We start from the raw sequence: 20172 nt of genomic DNA on the forward strand, positions 1-20172 counted from the left end.
TCAACTCATCCGTCAGTGCCAATACTACGAGATTTCCCGCGTCGATATCATCCCATCACCATCGAAATTCATCACGAAACTACGTCTACGCGCTTTCGCATGATCGGCCCTATCGCCTGATACCAATTTTAGCCCCCCTCGCCCATGGTCGTTGCCCTTTTCCGCGCCCCAAAGTTCGTATGACTAGGTACGGGGGAATGGGGAGGACGCGCCCGAAAAAGCTCACCTCCAAGGCCTCCATCCCCATAGTCCGGGAGCACGACATAGATCTTATCGACGATGAAATCCAAAATGCCCTACAACAGATCGAGACCGGCGTGGAAAAGGCCGAGGAATCGGTAAGTGATGCCTCATCCCCGACCGTTGCGAGCATCCCTGTGCATATCACGTGACATCATCCCGACCTCACCCCATCGTGAAAATTTCGCACCTCGGCAGAAACACCGCAACAGCGCCTGCTAACGCCTGTTCTTGTATAGGAATTCCATCTCCAGGTCGCCATAAACGCGGCTGCGCAGGGGAAAGTAAAAGATGCCCATATTCCGACGCCGGAGACGGTCCTCAGTAACCTGCGCTATGATGAGCTCTACCCGCCTATCTTCTCGCAACCTGCGACCTACATTCGCTTCTCTGCTACGGTAGAGGACTGTTGCGGAGCCCCGTATTGCATGGACGAGGAAGATGATGTCTTCCTCAAGATCTTCAACCAAAAACGCGATGCGGGTAGTCGGTGCACCGAAGACCAGTTCGAAGAGGTTATGAGCTTCTTCGAGCTCACGTCGCGAAAGGAGCAGCCATATGCCTTTGTAGATAACTCGCCCCTCATGAGCTTCGAAGAATTCCAACAAGCGATGGACCCAGCTGTAGAGGAGAGTGTAAAGCGGTTCGCCAAGGACATCTATGAATACTGGAAGTCCAGGAGGACCAGCAACGGCAACGAGCCCCTACTACCTACACCGAAGGTGAGTCTCCCTCGCTAACGGCAGTCATGAGGTTTGGCAACACCAGAGTGCTAACCGATTATCGCAGGTTGAGGCTGGTCGAGACACCGATGATACGGACCCGTATGTCTGCTTCCGTAGGCGTGAGGTGCGACAGACGCGCAAGACCCGTGGTAGGGATGCGCAGAGTGCCGATAAGCTGAGGAGACTCAGGAAGGAGCTGGAAGATGCTCGACAGATGGTCGCTTTGGTGCGCCAACGCGAGCTAGCGAGGAAGGAGATGCTGGCCATCGAACGCCAAGTGTTCTTGCAGAGATCGGAGGTCAAGGAGATGAAGAGGAAGCTCAACATCAAGGATGATGATGAGGACCTCATCAACCAGAAGGTGAGCCCCATGCAGTCCCGCGACCGTCTGCTTCACATGCTGATGACTCTGCAACAGCCGAAGAAGAAGCCTGTAGAAGCACCAGCTGTGCAACGCCCGGCTGCGCCTCAACTGCGCATGCCCCCCAAGGCTGGTACACAAGCTGCAGAAGACCTACAGCTGTTGGAGGATGTTCAGGCAGAGAAGGAGAACGAGATTCAGCGCGACATCAAGCAGAATATCGCCAAGCACGTCAAGTGGAACGAGGGCTACGTGGACTTCACAAGAGCACCACTCTCCCCGTCGCCAGAGCGAACTTTCGATGCTGCTTCTTTCCGCCCTGCAATCACCACTCAACTGCCCACTCCGCCATCATCGGAATCGTCCGATAATATGCTGGATTCGCCCTTAGATACCACGAGTGCCATTGCTCTCCGAGATAAATTAGCTCCACATGCCATGGAATTGAGTGTGGACACCAGCAAGATGCCCTCGTTCAGACGACGTATCGGGCGCGGCGGTCGTTTGTGGATCGATCGTCGAAATCTGGTGTCCCGTTGTAGAGTCGAAGTGGACCCATGGAAGGCCGATCGGTTCAAGTATGATCAGGAGGACTCGGACGATGATCTCGAATTTGAAGGAGACCAGTACGATATCCAGATCATGCAGCATCGGGCCATCATGGCAGCCAAAGCCCGAGACCAAGCAGCGGCGGCAGCTCAAGCCCATGCGCAGGCGCAGGCTCAACAAGCTCAGGCTCAAGCTCAGGCTCAACGGCGATTGCAGGCCGAGCAGACATCGGCGACCAATCCACCAAGCGGAGGGCAAACCATGGGATCTAATCCCGGGCCTGGCGCCATTGCCTCCACTTCAGAGACCTAAGCTGGCCTTTGTTCTTCTCCCCCCTCTCTTCCCTTCTGATTATGTTTTTAATCTTTCACCCCATGTTTCGCATCTGGCCGGCGTTGTTCTTTCGACATATTCTCTTACCCTCACCTGTACTTTTACCCCCAGGACGTACTGATTCTTTACCCCATACCCCGAATTTCTTTTCTTTCCGGAGCGCTGCAAAGCGTTCGACCCTCAGGATGATGTTGCCGGATGATGCTTTGTTTATGACATGACCCTGGTATTATGCGAAAGTTAGTGTACATAGCCAGTTTTTGTCCTCTTTTTTCTTTTCTTTCAGCCGAGCAGTCGATAGACTCGTGTACGGATAGTGAGGCTATGAGGTCAGCGACGAAGAAGATAACAAAAATCAATATTAATTAGATGAAAAAGGAGAAAAAATCAAACTTTTGGTCTTATCCATCATAATAAAACAGTTTTTCGGTTTCGCGATTTAAGCGTCAAGTCCTCAGAGCTTTATTTCTCTGCGGTTCGTCGCTGTCGCCATTTGCTGCCCGCTTGAGAGGATTGCTTGTGAGTGTGGCCCCGAACTGCTTGTCGAGCATGAAGGACAGGTTGTACAAAATCTCCTTTTCGCCGAGGCGGACCTGGATCGCCATCTTCTTACGACGAACAGATCCTTCCACCGGGCCGGATGCTTCAAGCTGCGACAACTGGGCGAGGAGTTCCTGATCCTGGGGAATGGTCGTCGCATACTGAGCCTGGTTCAACTGCAGAGCCTTGGCAAAGATGGCGGCCTCCGCATCACCGAAGGATGGCTTGGGGGGCTTGTTCTTCGAGCGCTGCTTCTCCAACTGGTCGGACGGGAGCGCTAGGGTCTTCAACAATAGCAAGAGCTCATCCGGAAGAATATCAGTCAATGGATCCTCAGGGGAAGAGGGCCTTGGAATGGTATAGCCGTCGTCAAGAAGGTCCAAGTCTTCGAGGAATTGAAGCTAACGTTAGGTCAGCATATGGTTTCCGGTGCCAGGTGGGTCTTATATCAGTTATTTACCGGAGGTTGGGTCTCAATATCGGCACTTCCAAGGCCAGCAGCCTGGCATATTTGGTCCAATGAGAGCTCGACAACGTCATATTGGGCATAGTTGTCAGTCACGTAGCCGTACCGTCTCAGGAGGTCAGAACGTGGGATCTCCCCATAGTCGTTGAAGATCTCCTCGCCCGATTTGATAGGCTTGATAGCCTTCATAACCAAGACTTCTTCTTCTTGGAAAAGACGAGCCTAGATGGAAAACCTTAGTCAGCGATCATGTAGCAAGAATCGAAGATCAAACAGAACTCACATTGTTGCGATCGGCGTCCGCATTGAGCAGATCGGCCAGAGGAACCATGCCCTTGGACGACTGCTCTTCTTCTTCATCGGTCAAATAACCGTCTTCACCATCACGGTCACCCTCTTCATCTTCCGGTTTCTCGATGTCAAAAGCGTAGGCCATGATAAGCGATCCCATAGTATGTGCGAGGTGAAGGAGGGCCTGGGTCCCAGCGTCTCCATCGTAAGAGACAACTCCGTCGATGGGAGGGAAAAGGGCAGGATTTGCTCGCACGATAGGAGCAATGGACTCGAGAATGGATTCTTCGGCTCCCTGCTTCCCGATCTTCTCGACAATAGCGCTGCCCTGAAGCTCCTCAAGCTCGGAAGCGGACCAGAACATGAGGGTGTCAAAATTGCGAGGAAGAACCCGGAAGTATGAAGCCCAAGCAGACTGATCGCCTTGGAGATACTCATAGATCATGACAACCATGAGAGACAACCAAGGGCCAAGATCTTCGAGGTTCTGGGAGAGCAGGTTCTTCAAATTGGAATTCTGAACCGAGAGAACATGTGCGCGGGGGATGGTAAAAAGCTCTTCACCTTCGTCGAGATCGGACTGAGCCACTGGTAGAGTGACACGAGGACATCAGAGAGGGAGTCACTTCCAAGAAAAAACGGGTTTCATGAGACAAGCACGAGCGGGATAAAACCTCGTCTGGGATGGGAACCTACCGACACCTCGGCCAGCAGCGTGGGAGCGCAGATCTGCAATTTGAATCTTGGGGTTGATTTTGACGCCGGGCTTGCCAGCCAGCCAAGTGAGAAACTCATTTGACTGGTGCTGGAAGTTTCCCGGGTCGGGAAAATGGGTGGTGGAAGACATTTGGGGGGTTGATGGAGGAGAGATTGTGTGAATAGTGTCGACCTAAGAAAAAGGAAATTCGGCACCCCACACCCACTACTGTGTTAAGGACGGCTCAGGAGTGAAAGGAGTGGGAAGGATAGCAGTTTGACAGCCGAACAAAGAGAAGAAGATGCAGCTGCTGGGACAGCTAGCCAGGTGGTGAAAGAAAAGGGGAGGATGTGGGAGGGTGAGAGATTGACGGGGGGAAGTTGAGGGGATCAGGCGGTGCTCCTCCGGTAGTAAGTAAAGTAAACTAATTAGTAGTAATTAGTTGGCAGGCAAACGGGCGTATGGAAAGTATGGTACAGTAACTGGTGTTCCAGCAAAATGACAGTCGGATAAACGCTGCGGCGGACCAAATCGGGCCAATCGATAACACGCCTGATAACCTTCCGAACCAGCACCGAATTTGCCCCTCCGCGACTGGCTCTTGTCCGCAGTCTCGAAATTTTGACCAGCCTGTAACCACCCCTTCTGAGATATTGGTCCCTCCTTTTTTTCGTCATTGAGCCGGATTACCCCCCAGATACCCCCTGCCCATCATGATCTCCATCGGTCTGGAGAGCTCCGCCAACAAATTGGGCGTGGGCATCATGGTGCATCCCGACGATGGCAAGCCCCCGCAGGTGCTGGCCAATGTTCGGCACACCTATGTCACCCCTCCCGGTGAAGGATTTCTCCCCAAGGACACCGCCCGTCATCACCGCGCCTGGGTTGTGAAGCTGGTCAAGAAGGCTCTTCGCGAAGCTCAGGTCTCCCCGAAGGATGTGGATTGCATTTGCTTCACTAAGGGCCCCGGCATGGGTGCCCCTCTTCAGAGCGCCGCCATCGCGGCCCGCATGTTGAGTCTACTCTGGGGCAAGGAATTGGTGGGCGTGAATCACTGTGTTGGACGTATGTGTTATGCCTAGTACTTCACTGCTCTATCTATCTATCAGTCCCCGATCCTATCTGCACCGTGCGGGGAAACCCTTTGGCCCGTGTCATCCCTTGCTTAGCTTGACCTCCCTATTGCAACCATCGCTAACCATGCCTCGGCTGTATATATAGATATCGAAATGGGTCGATTGATTACCGGTGCACAAAATCCCGTCGTCCTCTATGTCTCCGGAGGAAACACCCAAGTCATCGCATACAGCTCCCAACGGTACCGCATCTTTGGCGAAACCTTGGATATTGCAGTAGGAAACTGCTTAGACCGCTTTGCGCGCACGCTGCGCATATCCAACGACCCCGCCCCCGGATATAACATCGAACAATTAGCCAAGAAGGGTAGGAAACTGGTCGATCTACCGTACACAGTCAAGGGAATGGACATTTCCATGTCCGGTATTTTGGCGGCCATTGATGGACTGGCCGTGCAGTATGGCTTGGACGGAGATTGGAATGACGATGAGGATGTCGCTAACAATGCGTCTACATCGGACGATCTGGAGAACGCGAAACCGACGCGCGCAGATCTATGCTTCTCGCTCCAAGAAACGGTTTACTCCATGTTGGTTGAGATCACAGAGCGCGCCATGGCACATGTCGGTTCCAAGGATGTCCTGATCGTCGGTGGAGTGGGCTGTAATGAGCGTCTGCAGGAAATGATGGGCATCATGGCTCGCGACCGCGGTGGTACCATTCATGCGACCGACGAGAGGTTCTGTATTGATAACGGTATCATGATCGCGCAGGCCGGATTACTGGCATATAAGTCCGGTAGCACAACAGCCTTGAAGGATTCCACTTGTACTCAGCGCTTCCGGACAGACGATGTCTTTGTCAAATGGAGAGATTGATTTCTATTTCTTGTTCCATTGGATGATGATGATTTAGATGAATGAGATGAATATAATCTATAGAGTCATGAGCAAAGGTCTCCGATAGTACGGGATTCGGCACCCGGAGTGCATCCGTGCATCCAGACGAACTGGAGCAAGGGCTGGTATTGATTGAAGCCCGCTTGATCGCATTCTTTCTACCGAGTAACGATTGGCGCAGTTTGACTCAGTTGCCACGGACACAGATGACAGGTTGGGATTGAAAAATATCAAGTCGGTCATGACTAGTTGTCCCTCCAACGGGTGGAAGCAAGCGTTAAGGGCGTACATCAAACACTCCTGGCTGACTGAAAGCAGCAACGCCTATGTAAAACAGCCGCGCATTTCAGCTGCAAGCAAGGTTAACAACAGGGGCTTAGCTATCGAAGAATTGTCGCTAGCCATGCATCGTTCCGAACACCAACAACAACAATGGTCTAATAGTGGCGCTTTCTGCACCGCAAATGGTCGGACATCGAGCAACCATAGGGACGTGAATCATACAAAGTGACTTGAGCTTGGGTTCCGGCTATGTGCAACTCTGCAAGGTCGAAAGATATACCCAAAGGAGATATCTGTTGTTATTTCTCCTGGTTCTGCAAGGGCCTTCGGTGTCTTATCCTCCATCCAATGCCTTATCCTCCAGTTCGATGCGCAAATAGCATACGGTCGACATGCGGGATGCTCGGCCCCGCTCAGGCAGCCAAAGTAATACAGTCCCCTTTTGGCTAGAGAAAAGGCACGAGGGACGCACAGAGCACCTTATCTCATCGACAGGCTAACCTGTAATATCATCTGTTGGCTTATACAATATCGTTGTGACGTACTGCATACCGTTAATTCCGTGGTTACGTGACAAAGAGGTGCCATCTTACCTTCCGTTTGTATCTGGTCGTTACACTGGTGGCAAGCACACCATTTTTTATACTGCTAGTGGCGAGATGGTTTAGGACGGTGTGGTTAGGGTAGTTAAGAACACTGCTATCGTCCTTCATGGGTGTGGTGCCGTTCAGGATTGATTTGCCAAGGAACAGCGGAAGGCTCGGCGGTGTAGGCGCATCCCCAACGATATTCACAGCTTGCTGGTACTCGGGTGTTTCTTCCTCACGATCTAGATCAAGCAGAAATTGTGGGATAACACCACGGAAGTCACCCAACGGGATTTCCTCGGGCTCTTCTCTGTCTGACTGTTCCTCCACGGTGGACCCCACTTGATCATTCCCGACCGGTCCAGGAATGACCTGCGGAGGTCGAACGCCATCAGGGACCTTATCGCTTTCTCTCCGTGACCGGTTGACGTCATCAGCACTAATTTCAATGTAGTTGACGAGGTGGTTTGTGAAATCGACTGCTGTGGGAAGATTGTCTGAAGCGCGCATTTCACCATCGACAATAAATTTCAAATGGTGCGTGCCCGGACGGAGGTTCAATCTCGTGGACAAGACGCCGGGGTTGTTCTCACTGTTTATGCAGGGTTCCAGTTTAGTCTGATAACGTACAACAGCCCAGATAACGAGCAATGCGACTGGACATATGGGACAGCGAACGCGACAACATGACATACCTCCGATGTAAACGGAATTTCTTCTCCCAGTTCACAAACGTTCCCGTAACGTAGACCTTATCACCAGGAGCAGTCCACTCTATGAGGGTCGGCACAGCCCTTCCCACGCCGCTCGGAGTATAGGGTTGAAGTTCATCCAATGCCTCATCGTCATCGACCGTGGCGCCAGCTACGGCAGATTGTTTCGAATCGCGGTGTTCATCCAGCAGATGGTCGGGTGCAACCGATCCCATATACGAGTCCTCCGGACCAATGATGGGCGAACCGGGGGTGGCCGTGGCATCTCCAATGGGCAGGGGCATCCGCGGTGGGCGCTGAAGATGAACAGAGGCACTGTAATAGGCATGGGGAGGGGGGCCAGAGGGTGCCACAGGGTCACGTTTTGCAGCCGCCCGGGATCCCGGAACTTGGACGGGGTTGGACGGATCAGGCGCAGGAATGTCTCTGGAGCGAGTATCTGGCTTCTTTGGAACCTGACGGTCTGGCCGATCTAGGTTCCGCGTCGGCAGGTCTGTGACATTGCGGGATTGTAAACGCTGCTGGACGGATGGTTGAACTTGGGAGGTCGGAAGGCCGGTTGCAGTTTCTCTGGTGGCGGAGGGGTCGGCTGCGGAGGCCTTGGTGGTGCCCGATGGCGTATGAATCGATGACCGGCGAGCTACTTTCTTGTCCCCCGCCGCGGCCGAGGGAGCCGACGGCGATTGGGCATCTCCGGCAGGGGGTTTGGAAGGATTGTTGCCCATCTGGAATAGGGAGCCGGTGGGAGGCGCTTGTAGGAAGGAAAGGAAACTGAGTCAGGCAGGTTCGATGCCGTGTCGAAGACAAGAGAGACGAGTTGTGAGTTCCGTGATCAAGGTTGGGATGCCAGCATCAGATGGTGTCGGGGTTTGGAAGGCGGAGGGGTAACGGAAAATAAAGAGGGAATCGGGGCGAAGGGAAAATATCGGGTGGACAAAGGCCTTCGGATGCAGATGGGGTCTAGGAAATATGCTGACGGGAATAGGAAAGGCGCCGGCTCAAGGATGGGGTGGAAAGAGGTATATAAACAGAGCAGCGGGCGAGGATCGAAGAGAAAGAATGCGATGGGCAGCCAAGTAAGAGTTGATGATGTCGATGTCGTCGACCCCGGACGGGCTAGTCCCATGGAGAAGTTCCCCTTAGGGTTTAGGGCTTCCCTCCTTGGTTTTCCCCGACGGTCGGTCGGCTGTCATCTCCGATGGTGACTTGGTATGTCAACTGTAGTATACTGCATCGTCTTCGAGGGAATAAGCGAGATATATTCACCGTTTTTGCTAATAATCTTAGCACATTTGAAAAATTCGGGCAGTCCCATGGATGAAAGAAGAATGTTGATTACCCCATAAAAAAAATGCTAGGAGCACATACTTATAACGATAACAATCGATGAACCAAAACAAGGCATTCAACCATACCATTTCTGCCACCGCAGACCGCTTACCGGACAGGCAGCGCCATCATCCATCCAAGCATTTAAATGTTTACTCTATATTTACTATCTACTACTGTATCCCTTCCCATTGCCCAGCAAGGCCGTGTCATAAATTGCCTCAGCTGACGCACAAGGAATGCTCTATGTAACCAAGTAACCAACCAGCTGCTTCTGGAACACTTTTAGCCACGCGAATGGCTTGGGTTACCGCCTTGACAGCGAGCTTCGGTGCCGTGCTCTATGCTCTGGCTTACCTGGCTTCCTGGTTCTATGGGCTGTTCAGTGTACTAGCCTCGCCAATGTGGATCCTAGCCCATGCCATCCTCTATGTGCTCCTTTTTCCACTAAGGCTTCTAATCAAATTTGAGGTACGAATGGATAGATTCTCCATCCTTTTCTAGCAAGTACTGGTCGCAATGCAAGGAATAAACACTTATGGTTCACCTAGGCCATTCTTAGCTACTTCACAGTAGCCGCATTAATGGGGGTTATCCTGGGAATATCAATTCATTATGCGTCGTCGGTTACTGTGGAGGCGATTCATCAATGGTTTGGTTCACTGAATGACCCAGCTCGCCCTAGGCGGAATAGTTATCATGGACGTCTACTTGATAAAGTCAAAAGAGGGACTTCTCCGAGCGATTCCAACGCGACCGACGAGAATATGCCGGAGTGATAGACCGACGCGAGGGATAGGCTCAAACCGATGAGAATCTGGCATCGTCTACACGATCCTCAAAGGGGAAGAAGCAGCAGCCGGGCCGAGGAATGACGGGATGCTTTAAACTAGATCATGAGCATAGTGGGCATGTCAGCGGAAAAGTGTAGTGATTACGTCTGTACTATATATTTTAGCATTAGCATGTGTTAGCTTATTTCGCAGTAGACTATTACTCCTATGAGGGGTTCGACCGAATGCATGACAGATACTACTACTTACTAGCGGAGGCAGACGGATCCTCACTGGCGGATGGGGCTGGTAATCTCCGGGTTAATTGACGCAATCAATCCGCGACAGTCTGGATGGACCCTGCCGCTCATCCAATTCCCCACTGCAATTATACTTCCATGAGACTCAAAAGACAAGAAGACTCTCCCTCATCTTATCTTAATAAACTACTAGGATGGCCCCCAATTTCCACTATTTTAGTAGTAGTAGTATTACTACTATGGACAGTTGCTTGTTAGTATTTACCCTAGACATTGATCATCTATTCAATTATTTTGCTTTTTTTTCTTTTTTCTTTCCCCGTCTCTTCTCACCGCAATACGAATTACTGAAGGGAAAAAATAAAAAGTATAAATATCAACTTAAGCATTACACCGCAGTCCATTCTAACCATGGTCCACTCAGTAACACCGATGTCATCACTCCTGATTGTTTGTTTCAACTTGACATGAATCATACCCCTGCGACTATTACTTTCACTCTATAACTCAGGACAAACTACCTTTTGAAAGTGGATTGCTTATCACCGAATATCGTGCTGTGGGTCTCTCGAACCATCAATCAACAAGAACAACCCCTCGGTCTCGAACGGACCATCCTGCAATCTGTCCAGGGTTCGCTTCGCTTGTTCATCTCCGTGATTTATTCATTCCTTCCTCGCAAAATCCCCCGACACTCTTCTTTCCTATCCTTTGATTCTATTTTCAAAGGTACTCTGCTCCTCTTTCTTCGACACGCATGTCTTCTCCATTCATCGGCCTCGTTACATTTCCTCTCGAGCCTTGCTGACGCCTCCGCCGACACCTCCAATGCCTTTTCCCCCTGCGCTAGCGGTGTCTTCTTCGATATAACGACTACGTCAGACTCCGTGCTATACTTTGCGATCATAACGAGACCACGACACCATTGACATTCCTGTCGCAACATTCCAAACACAATGTTTCCCTCTCGAGCGTTCTTACGAGTGCGCTCCCTATTACTTGCGATATTTATCCTCTTAACATTCGCTTGGTCCTATTCACGATGGCGCAGCTATCCTCTGACCGAGCAAGCCCCATCCATACAAACACACCAAGCGACCCCCTCGAACCACAGACATACCGAAGGCCACATCCAATTCTGGCGTCAATTTCAGCCACTTCTGACCGCCCATGAGCCCAAATGCGAGCCACCTCTGAGATTAGGATCGGCGCCGTCAATTAGGTTCGAACAATCGAACCCAGAAGACCGCCCGGAGCTGCTGGACATGCTCCCATTCGACGTGGATACGATGAAAAATGCGCACAGCGGATTTGTCGATGCGATCAATACCAACCCGCCCCAGCTAAACTATACACAGAATACGCGAGGCTTGGTTTCCACCGCGGGGGGCTCCTACTTACCCGTGCTGGTGATCTCGCTTCGAATGCTTCGCAGAACGGGTTCAAAATTACCCGTCGAAGTTTTCCTCGCAAACGAAGAAGAATATGAGGACCATATCTGCGAAGTGGTCCTGCCATCGCTGAACGCGCGATGTGTGCTTCTGTCGGAAATTCTCGACGCTGTCCCAGGCGATATGAAGGTCGAGAAATACCAGTTCAAGCTTCTCGCAATGCTGTTTTCGTCGTTCGAAGAAATCCTCTTCCTAGACGCCGATGCGTTCCCGATTCACCCACCGGAAATGCTATTCGTCAATGGCCCCTTTCCCTCGAAGAACATGGTCACTTGGCCCGATTTCTGGGCATCAACCGTCTCTTCCTACTACTACGAGATCGCCTCTCAGCCGTACCCCGAGAACTCAGTCCGACAGTCCAGCGAATCCGGAGAGGTCCTTATCTCGAAGAAGACGCACATGAAAACCCTTCTTCTCAGCACCTACTATAACATGTGGGGTCCCGATTTCTATTACCCACTGCTTTCGCAAGGCGCAGCCGGAGAAGGCGATAAAGAAACCTTCGTTGCAGCCGCCATAACCCTCCAAGAACCATACTACCAAGTCTCGGAGCCGATTTGCGCCATCGGCCACGGCACACAGGGCGGTCTCGCCGGCTCCGCGATGGTGCAGTTTGATCCCATTGAAGACTACGCTCTGACGCAGAAAGGCGAATGGCGAGTCCATGGATCGAAGGCGCCCGCTCCCCGAGCATTCTTCATCCACGCCAACTTCCCCAAGTTCAACCCGGCCACTGTGTTCGACAAACAGGCCGTGAACCCAGCTTTCGCGGATGACGGGAGCTACACGCGCGCATGGACAATACCCGACGAGGTGATCAAGGCGTTTGGCACTGATATCGAGAAGCGCTTCTGGGATGAGATTCTGTGGACGGCGTGCGAACTTGAGGATAAATTCAGTACTTGGAAGGATAAGAAGGGCATCTGCAAGGGGGTGAAGAACTATTGGAATGCTATGTTCGGTATCGGGCATTCTCGTTGAGTTAGGGTCGGTCGGTTTCCCGAAACTTTCAGCCTTACTGGTGCTGGTCGCTCCGTGAGATGTATAGGGAGTATATCTATCATCACCTACCGATGTGCACGATCCCCACGAGACAATATATTCGGGGTATCTGAGTTGGTGTCCGGGTTACTATCAGAATGGAGCAACAGCACAACGAGACACGCAGTGACGAAAAGACGCTTCAGCTCATATTACAGCAATAGGAGCGACACATCTACGCCCATGTCTCATCAAGGAGACACGAACCACTGCAAGACACTTTGGACCAGCCTTGGATACCCTCTATAAATACAGCGACTGGCAATCTCAGGATCTCATCCTGGAGAACATCTACATATTCACAAATACCTCTTCACGCCATGTCATGCCATACCACCAGCTTTTGCTACTTATTTTCATGTACCATATACCAATACCCATACACTACTATAAATACAACCCATTGATGTAAATCTCTATACATACAATCTAAGCTAATGATACAAAAACCAGGAGAAGAGAATAATACACCCCACCCCTCCACACAGTCCCCCTAAAAATACACTCACTCCCTCTCAATCGTCCCCGCAACCCGCGCCTTCCTAACCGCCTCCCTAAACATCTCCTTACACGGCACTCTAGATCCCAACCTCGCGCACAACAAAAACGCACCACTCAACTTCCGGTGTAGACTATACGTTTCCTCAGGAGGCGGAGTCAACCTCTCCCGAATCATAAGGGGAATCAACCCCCTCACGCGATCCGTAATAGTCTGATTTCTAAAATCATACACATCGGGCGACGACTCCATGAACGGCTCCGCGATAGTAATAACAGAAGTAACGTGCGCATCGACCATCTCCTGACTCTCATGGCCGGTAAGATACCCTAATTCGCGGGACAACTCCGCACAGCGCTGACGATCGTTCCTCGCTGCCGCGATCAGAGTATGTACATACTTGGTGATGAATTCGTCGGGGTATTCGCGGGAGGCGCCGAAATCGAGTAATTCGAGCTTGTTCGTCTGGGCGTTGTAGAGGAAGTTCGTCCAGTTGGGGTCCGTCTGCATGTACTTGAATTCGGTGATTTCGCGAAGACAGAGACGGAGGATTTGGGTGCCGATCCAGTCGCGTTGGGATTGGGTGAAATTTTGGATTTTGGTGACGGCGATGCCGTTGAGGCGTTCCATTGTAAGGACTTGTTTGCCGGAGGCTTCGGGGATGATGGCGGGGATGTGGAAGACGGGGTCGTCGGCCAGGAGGGAGCGGAAGTGCTCGCCGCAGGTGGCTTCGCGGTGGTAGTCGCATTCCCAGGCGAGTTCGGTGCGGGCGTTGGCGATGGTTTTGTCGAGGTAGAGGCCGCGTGGGAGGAGGCGGGAGGCGGTTAGGAGGATGGAGAGGTTGTTGAGGTCGGAATCGATCGAGTCGGCGACGCCTGGGTATTGGATTTTGACGGCGACGGGTTGGCCAGTGGAGGCGAGGACGGCGCCGTGCACTTGGCCGATGGAGGCAGCTGCCATGGGGATTTCGTCGAAGGAGGAGAACAGGTCGCGCCAGCTGGGACCGAGGTTGTCGGTTAGGACTTTGTCGCGTTGTGAGGCGGGCATGTAGTCTGCGCGGTCTTGGACTCGTTGGAGGACCTCGTGGATGGAGTCGGGGAGCATTTTGGTGTCTGGTGTGGTGTAAGAGAGGAGTTGGTTAATGGGGTAGATGGTGTGTACCTTGGATGCTCAGCATCTGCCCCAACTTGAGGGCCGCTCCGCGCATCTTGGAGAGTTTGGCGACGAGACGTTCCATGTTTCCGGCGCTGAACATGAGGGATCCGGTGCTTTCGGACTGGCTTCCAGTGGCTCGTCGTAGGCTTTCACTGACGGCGCCAAAGGCCATGGATGTGGCTAGGCCACCGTATTGCCATAGTCTGCCTAGTCGGGAAGCTGGAACGCGAGACTCGATCATCTGGTATGTTGCCTGCTGCTTCATGGCTGCGGCAGTCTCAGGTTCCACCTGCGGGCACTTTATTAGATATAAAAGTCCGATTGGCTGCGACTGCTTGCACTCACTGTTGTTGTTGACACAATGTCCTCCACGGCCTGAGCCTCTTCTTTCGACAATCCCTCCTTCCCAATGGGTTTGGCGTCAGGTGGAGGCATCGGAGTCTTTCCTTTGTATTTTAGATCCGCAGCAGCTTGCCGAGACAGCATCCTAGCCACCTTGGGGCTGTGGAATATTTCCTTCATCATATCCTCCGAAATCTCCTCCTGTTGTTCCGTAGGCTGGGTTGACGACGCAGGTTTCTCGGCACCGACGGGAGAGTGGAATACGTCCGCATTTATCTCAGTGTTGATGCCTGTTTGCGTGTCGCTGGAGGTCTTGGGTATTTTAACCCTAGGAAGTCCAGACGAGCCGGGGGTCGTCTGTTTGGAGGGTTCATAGAAGACATCTTGCTGCTGGCTAACATCCAATTGACTAGCTCCGTAACCGGTATGTTCCGCCGTCGTTGAAGGTATCTGCGACTCCGCCTGTCGTTGTGCTTTCCTGGCCTCATCCGGCGAGAGATTCGTGTGCGTGGGGGACGAGCTCGGGGCCCGGGGTGACGGTGCGGGTGCCGGTTGGGAGGGAGAAGGATCATCATTGAACCGCTTTGCTAAGGCTGCCGCAGCTTGTGCAGTCATGCAGAGGCCATCCGCCTGGCTCTTGATGCCTTTGGTGAGGGACGAAGTCCTGGTAAATAAGTCTAGCTGGCGCTGCCGCACCTCGAGGTGCTTCACGGCCACGGACCTGGCGACATTGCAAAGTTGGATCGCGTCCAACAGACGCTTGCCCGACATGATTGATAACGTAGCAGAGAAACCCGGGCTGGTCTCCAAACTACCGTCTTCGCATAATGATGGGAATTGAAGCAATTGGGGGAGCGCGAGAGCAAACCGGATAGCATCTCGTGCCTCGAAAAGCCGCGGTGGTTTTCTGCCGGGCGGTACCGCGCCCCGGAGAGGTCCGGAGGCAACTGATAAGGAAGACAGCCGACCGGATAAAACTAAGAATAGTATATAAAGGCGAATGTTCCTCCCGCGGGTCTCCCTTTCTTCATCACCGCCATGTACCGGCCGCCTTAACTTGTTTGGTGAGGGCAAATGACAGTAAAGACCAACGTGCAGGATATCGAGCAAGAGATCGTGGATCTCGAGGACTGTCTGCGCAATGCACGTGCTCGTCTAGCGTCGGCCTCTGCGTCGCACAAGGGCGGGGGTCAATATCTACCGGTACCGGAGGGTGTGTTTGCCCCCGCGGATGTCTTCCCCGTACACCACTTCTTTTGCAACTGCATCTTCCACCACCTATCTACAAGATACTAACCGTCCATTCCTACGCACCAGATGCTACAGGAATAGTACCCAGCCATGCACTGCTTCTCCTCTCGGATTCAGCCCTTCCGTTGGGCTCGTTCGCCTACTCCAGCGGTCTCGAGTCCTATCTGGCGCACAACAAGCCCCTTCCTCGCTCGGTGACCCCAATTGCATCCTTCCAACGCTTCCTGAAGCTCTCAATCGCTTCTATGGCAAGTACCTCACTTCCATACGTTCTGGCAGGCTACAGACGCCCAGAAGACCTGGAGACCCTGGACAATGACCTTGATGCGTCTACTCCCTGCATAGTTGCCCAGCGGGCGAGTCTCGCCCAAGGGCGGGCATTGCTCGGGGTCTGGGAACGCGCTTTCCGGAAAACGTATGCGTTCAACCCATTCCACGCTAACCCCAAGGCTGCTGAGGCAGTGAAGGTGGTGGAGGAATTCTCCGACATACTGAAGACCTCGCTGGGTACTGACGAACTAGGCCCCAAAGGCCACTTTGCGCCTTTGTGGGGGGTGGTATGTCTGGCCATGGGCATGGACGCCCACCAGACTGCTTATGTCTTTATGTTGAACCATGCCAAGGCAGTCCTCAGCGCTGCTGTCCGTGCGTCCGTCATGGGCCCTTATCAGGCCCAGAACATCCTGGCCAGCAAAGGCCTGCAAAGCATGATCACTCAACGTATAGAGCGGGAGTGGGATACTCCCGTCGAAGATGCAGGACAAATCGTCCCACCTCTTGATCTCTGGGTGGGACGACATGAACTTCTATATAGCAGAATCTTCAACTCATAATACATAGATCACCACGATAGCTCTCTCGATTCTTTTCTTTTTGGCCAAAGGTGACATTCCTGTATGAATATAGCTGCATTCATCATCTTTCTCTCTGCCGTGACTTCCTAGTTAATCCTACAACATGCACCGTATTGTCCCACCCAGGTGCCGCTCGAACACTGACGTGGGTATCCAAAAACAACTCCACTGGACTGGAGGGTAATGAAAAGAGAAGGGAAAAGAAAATAAAAGAAAAGGAATAAAAGGCGGCAAAGAGAAACGAAGAGAGAAAGAAAATTAAAAGGAAACAAATAGGGAAAAACCGGTAACCCGAAGACCAAACAACCCGGCCACTATGCAAAGAAGATATCCGATCAATAGGAACAGATTTAGATCGAACGCCGGCCCTCTGATATCCTGTCCTGCTAAACCACAGTAAAACACCGCACCATGAGCCTTTTTCCATGATTATGGAGCGCAATGGGTAAAAGAAAAATCAAGCCGTAATAAAGTGACGTAGGTGAGTGAAAAGGGGAAGGCGAGAAAGGCAAGAAGAGAAGTAAGAGACTATGATACACGAAGTTGAGGGTATGAACCCAGGATGGTGGGTTCTGAGCAAATCACAGTGTGATATGCATGTAGTCGTTGTTACCGAAGGACTTGTTGCAGTTGGGACACTTTCGGGACCGAGATGTGAGGCGCTCCTCTACGCATTCTTTGCAGAACACGTGACCGCAGGTCTTGATGGCCGTGTTCTTGAAGTTGCGACGACACACAGTGCAGAGTGCCAGAGTCTGTAGGGCATGTTAGCGAGGATGATCCAATATGGCGTAAAACGGTAGTAGAGATGGGATATAACCATACCCTCAGCATTTCATATTCGGACGAGGAGTTCCCCAGGCTCTTGTTCTTCCAGTTCTCCAGGCTCTTCTTGGTATCCGCCAGGGTCACCTTCAGACCTTCCACCTCCGTTTCCGCTTGGCGACAAGCACTCGAGGCGCTAGCCAATGTCGAATCCTTGGAAGCTGACAACGCCTTGAGTTCGGCCACCTGCCGGTTCAAGCCCTCAATTGTGATGTTTTTCTCTGTGACTTGCTGCTGGGCTGCATAATTCTTATTCATCATCGAATTCAGTGCTTCCTTAGTCTCGCTAACTTGCTTTTCCATGTTGGCCAGCAGAGAACGGGTAGCTGCCTCGGATTCCTTCAGCTGCGACACGATGTCCGAAGTTTTCGCATTTTGCATGCGCAGGGTGCGGACCTCCACATCCCTGGCCTCTTTGCTCTTCATTGCAGCGAAATATTTCTGATCGGCCTTGGACTTCTCCGCGATGAGTCGGGCGACCTTCTCCTCCAAGGCACTGAAATCGGTGACTTTCTGTGATGCCAATGACGAGTACTTCTTGCAGGCGACTTGCATCGAGGATAGTTCGGTGTTAAGCATCGAAAACTGACGTTCCAGGTTGCTGAACTTAGCACGCAGTTCTTCGATCGGGATCTCATCGACGCTTTTTGATGTGCTCTTCTCCTTATCTAGTTCCATACGCAACCTTTGAACCTCGGACTCTAGCGCCGTAATCCGAGCCTGTCCAGCATCTGCAAGTTCTTGCACCTTTGTAGCCGCAGTTTTCTCCTGCTCTTGCGCAGCCTTCCGCATTTGCTGGTCCGCCAAAAGTTCGTCGCGCGCGTTGCGTATCCGTGCCAGATCTGTTTCTGCCCGCATTAATTGCATCTCCTTCTCAGCGATCGCATTTTGTGCCTCTTCATCAACCTGGTTGCGGTAGGCGGTTCGCTCCGATCGGAATTTTGCCGCTTCTTCTCGCAGTTGCACGTTGGTCGCTTCTAAGTGGTTGATCCGAGTAACAACGTCATCGTACTGGGATTTCAATTGCTTGAACAAGTCCGTGTGCGCGTAGTCATCGTCAGTTAGTCGTGAATGCTGCCGTCTCACGTTAGCACTGTGCGAGTCTAGCTGACCCAACCGGGTGGGCGTACCTTGATGTTAAGATCCGTTATTTGAGTCAGTAATTTGGCATTTTCACTCTCCAATTTCTGAAGCTGTTCTTTCTGCTTTTCAGACACGGCGACGAGTTTGCTGTGGGCTTCTTCCAGGGCAGGACTCCGCTCGCCGCTAGGGGTCGCGCCGTTGGACGCGGAAGGCTCTTCCTTGGGTGCAGATGCACTATCGCCGCCGGGGCGTTGGGCTCCTAGAATGTACTGCTTCTCTAATTTGGCAACCGTCAAGCTCCGTGCACGATCGAGCTTTTTCTCGGCTACCATGTACCGTAAAGAGGCTTCTTCGAGACTTTCTTCGAGTTGCTGCTTTTCAGATAAAGCTTTCTCTAATTCTGCGAGGGTGGCTTTCTCCTCAGCAAGCTTTTTGGCGAGTTGAGTCTGTAACTCTGAAGCCTCGGGTGTGGTCCTGGGGGATTTGGACAGTAAGCTAGAGATGACCTGGCGGATATCCTCCGAACGGGACTTTAAGTGCTTCTCGAATTTGTCGACATCATCGAACAGCAGGCTGCTTTGGAAAGCCGGGCGCTCTGGGATTTTGTTTAGCGTTTCCATGTAAACCAACGGCCGGCATGAGTGGGACCCACCCTTGGCATCCTCTTCGGCAGCGCCCATGAGCAATTTGACCTCGTCGACCAACTGTCGACTCGTCAGACAATCTGCACCGGATGAGCAAAATACAACGATCTACTCACTTGCTTATACCAGGTATCTATGATACGGAGATGGTCATTGTGGTAGGCGGTGGCTTTGGACATCTCCTTCAGCTTGGCCTCAAGCGACACCTTCTCACGTTTGTACTCCTGCATCTGGCGCCATATTGCGTCCTTTTGGAAACGCTGCGACGAAAAGACGTCAGTATGTCACTTGGAGGGTAGCGGTAGATTCGACTATGGCGTTCCAATCCTGTCTAGGGGAACCCTTGGGATAAGTTGGCACCCACGTGGGCAGATCGGGGACTTACTTCCAGGTCATCTTTCCAGGGCATATCAGCGTCGGGATGGGGTTTGCTACCACCATTGACCGAAGTCGCTTGCTTTTTCAACGGTGGAGCAGAATCATTATGGTCGTAGGCAGCGGCTCTCTTCCGGTCTTCCATCATGACAAAACCGGAATCGGAAGATGCGACGGGGGATGCTTCGGCGGCCGGCATCAGTGGCTAAAGAGGCATACGTCAGAAGAGGCCGTCACCACTGAGCAGCAACGGGCCGAAAGCAGGGACCGTAACAATCTCCGACCGTGAAAGACGTGACGGGTGGTGGTTGTTGTGGAAGAAAAGGCGGGTGGAAGGGGGGAAGCGAGGAAGAGGTGGAAGAGGGGGATGGAGAGGGAATGAGTTGAGATAAGCAAAGACTCCCAGGCAGGAAGAAACCAGGAGGATTTTCGGCCTGCCAGTTTAGCGTCCCTTCGCGCCTCCCACGTGACCGCGCCCACTTTCCCCAGGAGTTCTGGTTCAGGTTCAGCTCTTTCCGCCCGCCAATCTA

At 52.3% G+C, this 20172-nt stretch overlaps 9 protein-coding genes across 9 annotated transcripts; 5 read left to right on the forward strand and 4 right to left on the reverse strand.

Annotated features, from left to right (window-relative positions):
• Positions 1-13: 13 nt before the first annotated feature.
• Positions 14-2518, forward strand: BO83DRAFT_212746 (enhancer of polycomb-like protein 1). The gene is made up of 3 exons (XM_025526728.1): positions 14-338; positions 480-962; positions 1030-2518. The coding sequence occupies exons 1-3, from the start codon at positions 180-182 to the stop codon at positions 2185-2187; spliced, it is 1800 nt and encodes a 599-aa protein (XP_025390448.1). The 5' UTR covers positions 14-179; the 3' UTR covers positions 2188-2518.
• BO83DRAFT_212635 (ribosomal lysine N-methyltransferase) lies at positions 2421-4436 on the reverse strand. The gene is made up of 4 exons (XM_025526726.1): positions 4202-4436; positions 3498-4093; positions 3209-3436; positions 2421-3149 (listed from the first exon to the last, which is right to left on the reverse strand). The coding sequence occupies exons 1-4, from the start codon at positions 4350-4352 to the stop codon at positions 2655-2657; spliced, it is 1470 nt and encodes a 489-aa protein (XP_025390449.1). The 5' UTR covers positions 4353-4436; the 3' UTR covers positions 2421-2654.
• A 369-nt stretch (positions 4437-4805) lies between these two features.
• Positions 4806-6211, forward strand: kae1 (O-sialoglycoprotein endopeptidase). Its single transcript, XM_025530658.1, has 2 exons — positions 4806-5267; positions 5424-6211. Exons 1-2 carry the CDS (start codon positions 4916-4918, stop codon positions 6155-6157), a joined length of 1086 nt encoding a protein of 361 aa, XP_025390450.1. The 5' UTR covers positions 4806-4915; the 3' UTR covers positions 6158-6211.
• A 611-nt stretch (positions 6212-6822) lies between these two features.
• Positions 6823-8596, reverse strand: BO83DRAFT_212772 (putative Snf1 kinase complex beta-subunit Gal83). The gene is made up of 3 exons (XM_025526729.1): positions 7743-8596; positions 7054-7639; positions 6823-7004 (listed from the first exon to the last, which is right to left on the reverse strand). Exons 1-3 carry the CDS (start codon positions 8483-8485, stop codon positions 6957-6959), a joined length of 1377 nt encoding a protein of 458 aa, XP_025390451.1. The 5' UTR covers positions 8486-8596; the 3' UTR covers positions 6823-6956.
• Positions 8597-9282: 686 nt separating this feature from the next.
• On the forward strand, positions 9283-10009 carry BO83DRAFT_376231 (uncharacterized protein). Its single transcript, XM_025530659.1, has 2 exons — positions 9283-9560; positions 9641-10009. The coding sequence occupies exons 1-2, from the start codon at positions 9387-9389 to the stop codon at positions 9866-9868; spliced, it is 402 nt and encodes a 133-aa protein (XP_025390452.1). The 5' UTR covers positions 9283-9386; the 3' UTR covers positions 9869-10009.
• Positions 10010-10848: 839 nt separating this feature from the next.
• Positions 10849-13002, forward strand: BO83DRAFT_332941 (alpha-mannosyltransferase). The gene has a single exon (XM_025528320.1). The coding sequence runs from the start codon at positions 11079-11081 to the stop codon at positions 12552-12554; it is 1476 nt and encodes a 491-aa protein (XP_025390453.1). The 5' UTR covers positions 10849-11078; the 3' UTR covers positions 12555-13002.
• Positions 13003-13051: 49 nt separating this feature from the next.
• BO83DRAFT_332945 (protein kinase COQ8) lies at positions 13052-15453 on the reverse strand. The gene is made up of 3 exons (XM_025528321.1): positions 14614-15453; positions 14275-14557; positions 13052-14225 (listed from the first exon to the last, which is right to left on the reverse strand). The coding sequence occupies exons 1-3, from the start codon at positions 15379-15381 to the stop codon at positions 13120-13122; spliced, it is 2157 nt and encodes a 718-aa protein (XP_025390454.1). The 5' UTR covers positions 15382-15453; the 3' UTR covers positions 13052-13119.
• Positions 15454-15684: 231 nt separating this feature from the next.
• On the forward strand, positions 15685-16801 carry BO83DRAFT_355906 (urease accessory protein UreF; the record flags this gene model as incomplete). Its single annotated transcript, XM_025529167.1, has 2 exons — positions 15685-15823; positions 15928-16801. 2 exons carry the CDS (start codon positions 15685-15687, stop codon positions 16692-16694), a joined length of 906 nt encoding a protein of 301 aa, XP_025390455.1. The 3' UTR covers positions 16695-16801.
• A 194-nt stretch (positions 16802-16995) lies between these two features.
• On the reverse strand, positions 16996-19509 carry BO83DRAFT_212798 (E3 ubiquitin-protein ligase BRE1). The gene is made up of 3 exons (XM_025526730.1): positions 18671-19509; positions 17541-18614; positions 16996-17470 (listed from the first exon to the last, which is right to left on the reverse strand). The coding sequence occupies exons 1-3, from the start codon at positions 19301-19303 to the stop codon at positions 17297-17299; spliced, it is 1881 nt and encodes a 626-aa protein (XP_025390456.1). The 5' UTR covers positions 19304-19509; the 3' UTR covers positions 16996-17296.
• Positions 19510-20172: the final 663 nt, after the last annotated feature.

Source organism: Aspergillus eucalypticola (genome assembly GCF_003184535.1).
Source record: "Aspergillus eucalypticola CBS 122712 chromosome Unknown BO83scaffold_6, whole genome shotgun sequence".
Taxonomy (NCBI): Eukaryota; Fungi; Ascomycota; class Eurotiomycetes; order Eurotiales; family Aspergillaceae; genus Aspergillus; species Aspergillus eucalypticola.

Coding starts and splice junctions, on each gene's coding strand:
- BO83DRAFT_212798 (XM_025526730.1), bottom strand. CDS start 19,303: ATGGGCGCTGCCGAAGAGGATGCCAAGGGTGGGTCCCACTCATGCCGG. Junction 18,615..18,670: donor TAACGGATCTTAACATCAAG/GTACGCCCACCC, acceptor GTGAGACGGCAG/CATTCACGACTAACTGACGA. Junction 17,471..17,540: donor CCGAATATGAAATGCTGAGG/GTATGGTTATAT, acceptor CATGCCCTACAG/ACTCTGGCACTCTGCACTGT.
- kae1 (XM_025530658.1), top strand. CDS start 4,916: ATGATCTCCATCGGTCTGGAGAGCTCCGCCAACAAATTGGGCGTGGGC. Junction 5,268..5,423: donor CGTGAATCACTGTGTTGGAC/GTATGTGTTATG, acceptor CTGTATATATAG/ATATCGAAATGGGTCGATTG.
- BO83DRAFT_212746 (XM_025526728.1), top strand. CDS start 180: ATGACTAGGTACGGGGGAATGGGGAGGACGCGCCCGAAAAAGCTCACC. Junction 339..479: donor TGGAAAAGGCCGAGGAATCG/GTAAGTGATGCC, acceptor GTTCTTGTATAG/GAATTCCATCTCCAGGTCGC. Junction 963..1,029: donor CCCTACTACCTACACCGAAG/GTGAGTCTCCCT, acceptor CGATTATCGCAG/GTTGAGGCTGGTCGAGACAC.
- BO83DRAFT_212635 (XM_025526726.1), bottom strand. CDS start 4,352: ATGTCTTCCACCACCCATTTTCCCGACCCGGGAAACTTCCAGCACCAG. Junction 3,437..3,497: donor CGGACGCCGATCGCAACAAT/GTGAGTTCTGTT, acceptor TTTTCCATCTAG/GCTCGTCTTTTCCAAGAAGA. Junction 3,150..3,208: donor ATATTGAGACCCAACCTCCG/GTAAATAACTGA, acceptor ACCTAACGTTAG/CTTCAATTCCTCGAAGACTT.
- BO83DRAFT_376231 (XM_025530659.1), top strand. CDS start 9,387: ATGGCTTGGGTTACCGCCTTGACAGCGAGCTTCGGTGCCGTGCTCTAT. Junction 9,561..9,640: donor GGCTTCTAATCAAATTTGAG/GTACGAATGGAT, acceptor TGGTTCACCTAG/GCCATTCTTAGCTACTTCAC.
- BO83DRAFT_212772 (XM_025526729.1), bottom strand. CDS start 8,485: ATGGGCAACAATCCTTCCAAACCCCCTGCCGGAGATGCCCAATCGCCG. Junction 7,640..7,742: donor AAATTCCGTTTACATCGGAG/GTATGTCATGTT, acceptor CTGCATAAACAG/TGAGAACAACCCCGGCGTCT. Junction 7,005..7,053: donor CGACCAGATACAAACGGAAG/GTAAGATGGCAC, acceptor AACGGTATGCAG/TACGTCACAACGATATTGTA.
- BO83DRAFT_332941 (XM_025528320.1), top strand. CDS start 11,079: ATGTTTCCCTCTCGAGCGTTCTTACGAGTGCGCTCCCTATTACTTGCG.
- BO83DRAFT_332945 (XM_025528321.1), bottom strand. CDS start 15,381: ATGTCGGGCAAGCGTCTGTTGGACGCGATCCAACTTTGCAATGTCGCC. Junction 14,558..14,613: donor ACATTGTGTCAACAACAACA/GTGAGTGCAAGC, acceptor AAGTGCCCGCAG/GTGGAACCTGAGACTGCCGC. Junction 14,226..14,274: donor GCAGATGCTGAGCATCCAAG/GTACACACCATC, acceptor ACACCACACCAG/ACACCAAAATGCTCCCCGAC.